Below are 9,386 nucleotides of genomic sequence, written 5' to 3' on the forward strand. Positions count from 1 at the left end.
CAAAATCCTAGCCTCTAATTCTCTACCTTTTCAATCCTATCCCTGGAAAATACAGACTTCCGAAAAAGAAAAAAAAAAAAAAAAATGAATAAATCATTTACAGGCTCCTCCAATAAAAAAAGCAAGGATGTAGCTGATTTAACATGAACCAAAGAAGATGCTTGCTCTCACAAATAAATTTGTTCAGCCATGGAACTCCTTGCAACAAGATACTGTGGATACAGAACATTTATATAGGCCTGTGAAACACAGACTATATAGACTGTGAAATTCATGAAACAACAATCCATCTGGGACTGTTACATGCAGACAAGTCCCTGATCAGTAATCTGTAAGTCTAGAGAATGTGGGAAGGTATCACTGCATACTTCTCCAACTCTTACACTCTTCCCTATGCATCCGCTATAGAAAGCTGCAGAGACATGTTTGGCTAAAACGACCTTTTCTCAGATCTAGCGCTGACGTTTTTAAGATTAAATAAAGCCCTTGCTCTAACCATTTAAGCACTGTCCTAAAAATATCGAGCAAGTGAAAAACATCTGAGAGACTTCATTGCAGATTTTCTTCTGTTGGTCCACTTTGAGATACTGTCATTTTGCACAGTCTACAAGACAAATCTGTGTGGGACTGTGCCTCCTCTGAGCATCTTCTTGTGCTTGACTCTACAGTCATTATACAGTATCATCCTGAATTTGCCATATGAGCCTTGGTTGCTATGGAAATCGTCATCTCCTAAATTCAGTATTATTGATTTTGTTTAGCACGGGAACACTTCAGTGTGGCTCCTCTTCAGATCTGAGCTGTACTCTTTGGATAAGGTTCTGATCACTCCTTTTACAAGAAAATCCATAGAAAGAGAGCTAAAGAGAATTAAATCTCCATGAGATGACACATCAACACAAGCCCCCAGACTGCAAGGATCTCCATGGATCTCAGGATCTCAGGCATTCTGTATTGCTATCCCCACCCTGCAGGCTGGGCTCCTTTATGACTTGGGAGTAATTTATTCATGAATGCCTTCAAAATGCAGTTCTTGAATCAGCACAGGTACTGGAAGGAATATACATAATTTTACCTATTTCTCAAGTCAATTTATCCTCTCTCTGATGGCAATCCTCAGGAATTCAGCTAGACTATTTTCAACATGTACACTAGCTTATTTAGAGAAAGCTAAACCATCAAAATACAGCATCATTCTCTAGTCTCTTCTCAAAGACCTAGTTCACATCTTTCTGTGAAATGAAAACCAGAAGATAAATAATCCATTTTCTTTGATTAACTGTGGGGATGTTAATTAGCACACAAATAATCCCATCCTTATGAAAAGATTTTTCTGAGTTAGGCAATAAATCCAAACTTAAGTATCTAAAATGAGACAAAGTAATTTTGAAGATCAAGTCTGCAAAGACAAATACTGTTAATTTCACATAGCCAAGAAGTCTGATTTAAGTTTGTAGGACCAGTGCTTTGAGGATTTATGGGACATGAAATATGAGGCAAATACCACATCAAAATCGCGGTCAAATAAAACATTTGCTTACTGAGTACCAGAATTAAGTGAGACTGATTTTTTACAGATCCCTTTTTGAACAACAGGCTTTCATGTCTTGGAAGGCCTGTGCACCAAACGCTGGAGGATATTTACTATGGAGGCATTGGTACGTTTTTTCCTCCTGTGCAGGTTCTTCGGTGTCTAGTAAGGTGTGAATTTAACTATAATGGTTGCCCCATCAGGGTGTTTTTGCTCTGTCTGGCTGTTAGCTATCACGAAAACTGCAATAATTTGTTCACGGACATTTCTGTTAACTGAAATCAGCCAATAGGTTCAATTGAGTCAAAGCCAACAGAAAGTACAATTGCTTAAGCCTTGTTTTCACATGAAACAGATGGAAAGTATAAATGCTCTGATAACAGTTCATGGATATATGAATGTGATTCACATGCAAATTATTCACAAATTATTAACTGTATATATGATTATGACTCATGAAGAAGTTACAAAAGATTCCTTGACCATTATCTTTTTTTTTTTTTTTTTCTTTTTTCAAATATCCCATAGAACTGAACAGAAAAAAAGCTGCAGAGAATTATAATGAGAAATTGTTTTGCAGACCACAGATGGAAAACTTTTCATCTTCCCCTCCTGTCAAAACTCATGGACAATATTTTCATCTACCATAACTTAGATCCTGAACTCTGTATATGCAATAGTAAGTGGCACATGGGTCCTTCAGTACAACAGTTTTGATTTACCAAACCCTACACAACTCTGTAGATGGCCTTGGTCACAATCAACAGGTTACACAAAGGGTTTAGATCTGCTCCTGTCTGGATAAACAAAATCATCCAAAAAAGCCAATGTTCATAGTCCATCTGCAGTCCTGAAAACATTTTGTGCTAACTACAGTCATACTATTTTCATACAGATTTCTGCTTCTCAAAATTATGTGTGCCTACATAACAGTTACAGGAGAGAGAGAAGCTCAAGAATATTCTCTACATGTTTTTGTCATTTTCAAATTTTATTTTCTGTTTCAGCAGCAAGAGCTAATTGGACAGGGCTTCAAGCAGATGCATGCTTTCCATCAGAGTAGCTCATGTGTTTCTCCTAACAGATGCACTACAGGCCTTTTCAGTTTGTCGTATGGCATGCTGTCAGCCAACAACTTGCATGCATGCGCAATATTCGGAAGTAAAATCTCAAATTCCAAGTTAAACTTCAAGATCCGCTTCATTATATGCCTTCAAGCTGCTGAGGCATGACTGAATAGTAAGAGATGATCAGCAGCTTTCCTCTATAAATAATTTAGATGTTTGTCATTTATTTCTGATCTGGTTCAGAAGCTTCAAAGTCAGGATCTGGATCCACCACCTAATAACAATAATTCCTGAAATTAACAATAGCTATTTTTAAAAAAATTAATTATAATTCAAATTAAAAAGATCATTCTAGAGCATTAGAGAAAACAAACAAACAAACAAACAAAACTTGCTGTGAAGATACAACTGTCTAGTAATGGCAAAAGTGGGAAGGTATAACTGACTCTGCCAAAGCAAGTAACTCCAAAAGAAACCACTGATCAGAGACAGGATCTGTTGGATCTAGGATATTCCTGCAGGGTGTATTTTTTCTGAAATGTTCTTTAAAATGTTCTTATTCTAGTGCTAAGATAGTTAAATTAGGTATAGTTATGAAATGTTTCCTAAGGTCTACTCCAAACCTGCCTTAACAAAGACTAAGCATTTTTGTTTTTGTTTTTGTTTTCCAGAGAGGAGATGGAACAGCTTACTCCTTTCTTTGCAATGATGATTGTCATAGCCTGTGTGTATAACAGTTATTCTAAAGAAAGTGCCGGAGAGCCTTATTTCACACAAAATCACACAGAATGCATAAGGTTGGAAGGGATGTCCAAATTTTATCTGGTCAAATACCCTTGCTCAAGCAGGGCCACCAAAAGCCAGTTGCCCAGGACTGTGTCTTGGCAGCTTTTGAGTATCTCCAAGGACCAAGACTCCACCACTTCCCTGGGCAACATGTTTCAGTGCTTGGTCACCCCCACAGTTAAAAAAAAAAAAAAAAAAAAAAAAAAAAAAGTAGTTTCCCAATGTTCCCAATGTTCAGGAGAAAGTTCCTGTGCTTCATTTCTGCCAATTGCTTCTTGTCTGGGCACCACTGCCCAAAACTGGACACAGTACTCAAGGTGCAGCCTCACAGGTGCTGAAAGGAGGGGAAGAATCACCTCCCTCAACCTAATGGCAATGCTTTGCCCACGGGAGCAACGACTTTCTTTGTGGCAAGGGCTCATGTTTGGCTTGGTGTCCACCAGTTCTCTTCAGCAGAGCAGCTTTCCAGCTGGGTGGTCCCCAGCATGTTGCAGTCCCTGGGGTTGTTCCTCCCCAGGTACAGGACTCTGCACTTGTTGAACTTCATGAGCTTCCTGTCAGCCCATTCCTCCAGCCTGGGCAGGGCAGCACAATCCTCTGGCATATCAGTCTTTCCTCCCAGATTTTTGTCATGTGCAAACCTGCTGAAGGTACACTCCGTGCCATCATCCAGGTCAACAGGAGATGTTAAATAAGACTGGACCCAGTATTGACCTCTGGGGTACAACACTAGTAATTGGCTTCCCAACAGACTTTGTGACACTGCTCTCCACTCCTTGGGCCTGGCTACTCAGACAGTTTTCAGTCTACCTCACAGTCTCCTCATCCAGCCCATACTTCAGCAGCTTCTCTGTCAGGATCCCATACAGTACAGTGTTGAAAGTCTTTTCCAAAGTGGAGGAAAAAAAAAATAATAATGAAATGGCATTAGAGTACTAATAGAGTATGTCCTAACCCTGTATTGCTGAAAACAGTGCGTTAGTCTTGTTAGCTCTGCCACTTAATTAATAAATACAGTTCTTCAGTCCTGACGAACAAGGACTTTCAAAATAATGAGGGATCTAAAAGAAAATTGAATGCCCATCTACCTGAGAATCCTCTTAATCCTCTTTAAAATTATGATTCAGTATAATTGTATTTTCAATAGAATAAAAAGTTGCTTTAAAGAAACTCCAGGCTTTCAATTCTGAGTGTACTCAAAGAATGCTTATACATAGCGTGACATTAAGGTCAATTTTCTGTGTTGTTTAATATGCATGAGATAAGCTGAAAGGTGGTAAATAAAGCATCTTCAGTCCAGCAGAATTGCTTTGTTGTAGTGTTTTTCTCTCTTTTTCCATTATTATATAATGCCATTCCTAACATAAATTATTTAGTGTACCCCCTGTCCTACTTATTAAAAGTAACTGTTGTGCCACTTTGTTTGTGGCCTACTGCTAAAAGCAATGATCCCCATACAAGCATATGTGTCAGCATTAGTGCCTCGCACAGCTTCACATTCATTTCCCATCAGAACAGTTCTCAAACAGATGCGTTGCAGGATCAGAGGTAACACATATGTTTCTGGTAGCACTGTGAAAGCAGAAAATTAAACTGGTCTTCTCTTCCGAAACAGTAGGGAGAAGAGGCAGGAGCACAGTGTAGGCACCGAAAGGAAAACGTGAGGAAAATAGGAGTTGCCTTTCAGGCAACAAACATTGAGCTTATCTAATCTGAAGGTAACTGCACACGGGAAATACTACTGGAGGTCAGGAAAGCACAGAACTGGGTTTACATACTGAAAAAAGGTTGGTGCCAAAAACAACGGGTATCTGACGCGCAAGTTTCTGGGAACTTGCCCCAAGTAGTTACTACCAGAACATTTACTGTGCTACTGCTCTTCTAGATAAGGACGCTTCGCAAGCTGGCACCTGAGGACACTTGTGCCTCACGTTTGCCTGCACACCGAGCCTGAACCGAGCACACCGCTGAGGCCGAACGAGGAGCACAGGGGGCAGTGCCTCGGGAGCGCCCTGCCTCAGGATATCCCGGGTCAGCCCCCGATTTCCCAAGTACCCCACAACCACCAGATGCCACGGCACCAGAGGCGTTTAACAGCCGGAGCCCAGCACGCCGTGAGGTGACAGGACCTGGGGGGGCAGGCACTAACGGGCCTTAGCAACCTGAGTTAACGGGCGCTAACGGGCGCTAACGGGTTCCTGACGCTCGAGAAGCTACTGGAACGGCCCGCCCCCGCCGGCCGCCGGCCAATCACCGCGCCGCTCCGGCTCACGCGGTCAGCCCGCGCCCCTCCCCGCCCCGCCCCTCCCGCCTCCGTTACGCAAAGTGCCCCCTGCAGCTCCTCAGGATTGGTTGGCACGGCGGCGGGGCGGGGCGGGGCGGCGCGCTCATTGGCCCATTGGCCGAGCGAGCGGTCCAATCGGCAGCCCAGCTGTGGGATTCAAACGGAGCGGGCGCGGCCGAGGCGGTTAGTCGCTGGGGAGCTCTGCCCGCAGAGCTGCCGCGCACCGACCGGACCCGGGGACCGACCGATGGACGGACCGACCGACCAACAGGCCGCCGCCATGGCCCACAAGCAGATCTACTACTCCGACAAGTACTTTGACGAGCAGTACGAGTACCGGTACGGCACCGCGCGGGGTAGGGGGAGCGGGGGAGCCGGGAGGGACCCTCCGGAGCCGGCGAGGTGTTGCCGCCGGTGGCGAGCTCAGCCCGTGGCGGCGCTGAGGTGCCTGCGGCTCCCTTGGGGACGTGGGGGCAGCGCCTCGCCTCCAAGCCGGGGGTAGCAGCAGGGGCCGGCGGCCCGCTGGCGGCGACTCCTGGCCTGCCCTGCCGGTGCCTCGCTTGCTGGCGTGCCTGGGAGGTGGAGCTGGGCGCTCCGAAGCGAGCGGTCGCTTCAGTCTCCCAAGCTTAGCTGAAATCACTAGTACGAACTATTTTCTTCTCCGTGTAGAGGTCGAGGACCTGTTAGCAGCTGACTCTGAAAGTTACTTGACCTCAGAAGCAAGGCTTCAATACTTTGCTTATACAATAAAGGAACCTGCAAATGTGAAAAGCAGGCCTTGTTTCTCATCTGACAGATCAGCCTCTCAACTGGTGTTAGTGTTCTGGCCCCACAAACCAGCACTATAACTACCATAGGAAATGTCTTGGCTACAAAATACAAACAAGAGTGACTTGATTGTTCTGAAAGTGCAGAATCATATTTTTCAAATCCCTGACATGCCAGCCAATTGATAGCAGTGTGTGCTTATGTACAAGTAACGTGATTAGAACATGCAGGGGAATTAATCTTTTCAAGTATGTAGATTGACTTAATGTACAGTCGCATTACAGATGTAATATTTAGTAGACAAAGCAAATATAAAACTGGATATTAGAATTGATGCTTCATAATTGGTAGCCTAGGATTCCCTCTAGGGAATGGCTGATATTTGTAAATGAGCTCGCAAGCCATCTTTCAACAGAGATCTGTGCAGGTTTTGTAGGGATTAGCATATGTAACATGTTAATTACTAAACTTCTACAGGCATGTGATGCTGCCAAGAGAACTCTTAAAACAAGTGCCAAAAACCCATCTAATGTCTGAAGAGGAGTGGAGAAGACTTGGTGTTCAGCAGAGTCTTGGATGGGTTCATTATATGATCCACGAGCCAGGCAAGTACAGCTGAATAATATTAGATGAACAAAGGTCTAAAATCAACTGCCTGGTGCTTCAACTGAACTATGAAGTGTATAGTTGATCCTGCAGTTGAACCTAATCAGAATTCACTACTCAATGTTTAGTCAGTTTCTTGCTATTTCCGTCAGGTAGCAACATAAAAACAGCAGCTTTTCTTTTAAACTTCACCTCTAACTTCCAGAACTGGTCATAGAAAATGCTGTATTTCTTCCAAGTATATCAGTCTATTGGTAGACAAAGCATGCCAAATTTGAAATTGTTTGTACAGAATCATGTTTTTGTGAGATCTTGAATGATGTTAATATATGAGTGATAAAAACTTTATGTAGCAGCATATTTTTATACTGTGAAGCTGGCATACCTTACTACAAAAACCTAGCAGATGCTCATGTATACAAGCTCCTATATAAAAGCTTTGAAGAATGTACTATACAAAATATCCTGTACAGTTTGAGCTCTACTTAAACTACCTACAGAATTCAGCACTAAAGCCAGTCTTTCAATTAACAGGGCACAAAGCCCTAATGCCTCTCCAGCATGAATCTACTGAAGATGGCCATTCCTGATGCATCAGGCTTGCAAATGGTGATAGATGAATTGCAGCTAGTCCCATGAAGTTCCAGGTTTCCAAAAATACAGATTTTTTTAAAGAAATTAGAACGCTGCTTTCTTAGAAAAAAACATTAGTTGTCTGGAGTTTTCCTACTTCACTTTTGAATGGGCTTTTTTTTTTTTTGATAGAGTTTGTAGTGAAGTTAGTTCAACAGTAACAAAAGCAGGCAGTATCAACTGACTTGATGCTTGACAGTGTGTATGTAACAAGGACAGTATCATCAGTTTTTTATTCTGTTACAGTAGCAAAGCTGGCCAAGTACCTCATGTAAAGCACCAAGGCTAGTACCAACCCTGCATCTTCAGTACTTCCTTCCTGTACACCTTCACTATACTGACAACCTTTACTATATTTTTTTTTAAATCAGCTGCTTGATTCAGAAAAGGTTACTGCAAAATTGTAGATGCTATATGTGGACACTTTTTTGTGGACTTGATTTCTGTTTCTTAGTTCATTAGTAAGGCTTAAATATTGTCCAAGTGTTACTAAATGTACGAAATATCTGTAACTAAGACGTAGGGGCCACACTGACACCTTGTTTAATTTTATTTCTGCAGAGCCACACATTCTTCTCTTTAGAAGACCTCTTCCAAAGGATGAGCAGAAATGAACTACTGTCTAGAAATGGTCTCCTAAATCTTCTGGAACTTTATGTATATGAGTGTATATATGTTGGTAGTATTCAGTGAATACTTGAAAATGTACAAACATACATCTGTACCTGTGCATGAGCTGTATTATTCACAGCAACAAAGCTCAGTCAAATGCAATTCCAAGTAGGCTGCTATCTGTTCAAAGAGTAATGAAATTATCTTCTTTACTGTTGATGTATCTTACTTTGCATTGAATTTTCTTTAATAAAGTTTACCTACTGCATGTTCTGACTAGATGATCTCTTGTTACCTGTGTTCTGTAACTTTTGCACTCAGCTTCTCTGTTGCTGTGTTGCATGCTCAAATCCAAGGGTGCAACTGTTCAGTAGTGGACAAAAAGAAAGAAAACTTTTTAATGATCCATAAAAGCTAAATGTCTAGAGTTCTAACTCACTAGGCAAAACAACTTGCCAAACACATCAAGAGTACTTCCTTCAGAGAAACTAACATAGTGAAGCTATTTTGTTTCTCTGCAAGAATTATCTTAGACTACAGGTCAAAATTTCTAACCCCTATTTGAATTAGTATTATAAAAATCAAGGGTAAATAAAGTGGGTTATGCAACTGCTTCTACTTAGTAGCTGTAATCTGGTAACTACAGCCAACCTCAAAATACAGCTGGCAGTGGGAGGTGATCATCAGGCTAGCTACTGAGCTACTGCCATCCTGAAATTAAAGGGCTGGAGCTGATACAGGTCACAATGGGAATAAATGTCCTGCAATTATTTGGTATAAACTTGTCCCGAGGTGTTAAGTAACAGTTAAAATATTTCATAAAATTTTCTATACTTTTGAGTACTTTTGCAGTACCGTTTATAATCCATAATTTTTTATGAAAGCTGATGAAGCTAATGAGCCCTTGTCTGGGCAGTTGTGCTGGCTCCCCTTTGCCGGCACACGGTCTCAAAACACGGCAGCCCTTCCCGAGAGCCGTGCGCTTGAGGTGTAACACGGTGCCGGGGGGCGGTGAGCGGCCTGGCGGGGGAACACAACCCGAGAGCCCTGGGTGCAGCCGCCCCGCTGACCAGCGCCGCCCGCCCCCGCTGTCCCCCGG

The 9,386-nt window shown here is 42.5% G+C and overlaps 1 protein-coding gene and 1 long non-coding RNA gene across 2 annotated transcripts in view; one reads left to right on the forward strand and one right to left on the reverse strand.

The window, feature by feature from the left end:
• The window catches only part of LOC118156253, a 24,934-nt gene extending 17,510 nt beyond the window's left edge, over positions 1 to 7,424 (reverse strand). Inside the window, exons 1-2 of the long non-coding RNA XR_004746205.1 lie at positions 7,412 to 7,424; positions 2,403 to 2,412 (exon numbers count right to left, since the gene is read on the reverse strand). This is a non-coding gene — a long non-coding RNA (uncharacterized LOC118156253). The remainder of the gene's footprint in view (positions 1 to 2,402; positions 2,413 to 7,411) is intronic.
• CKS2 (CDC28 protein kinase regulatory subunit 2) lies at positions 5,900 to 8,696 on the forward strand. The gene is made up of 3 exons (XM_035310174.1): positions 5,900 to 6,007; positions 6,914 to 7,041; positions 8,237 to 8,696. The coding sequence occupies exons 1-3, from the start codon at positions 5,916 to 5,918 to the stop codon at positions 8,287 to 8,289; spliced, it is 273 nt and encodes a 90-aa protein (XP_035166065.1). The 5' UTR covers positions 5,900 to 5,915; the 3' UTR covers positions 8,290 to 8,696.
• The last annotated feature ends 690 nt before the right edge of the window (positions 8,697 to 9,386 follow it).

Source organism: Oxyura jamaicensis, chromosome Z (genome assembly GCF_011077185.1).
Source record: "Oxyura jamaicensis isolate SHBP4307 breed ruddy duck chromosome Z, BPBGC_Ojam_1.0, whole genome shotgun sequence".
NCBI lineage: Eukaryota > Metazoa > Chordata > Aves > Anseriformes > Anatidae > Oxyura > Oxyura jamaicensis.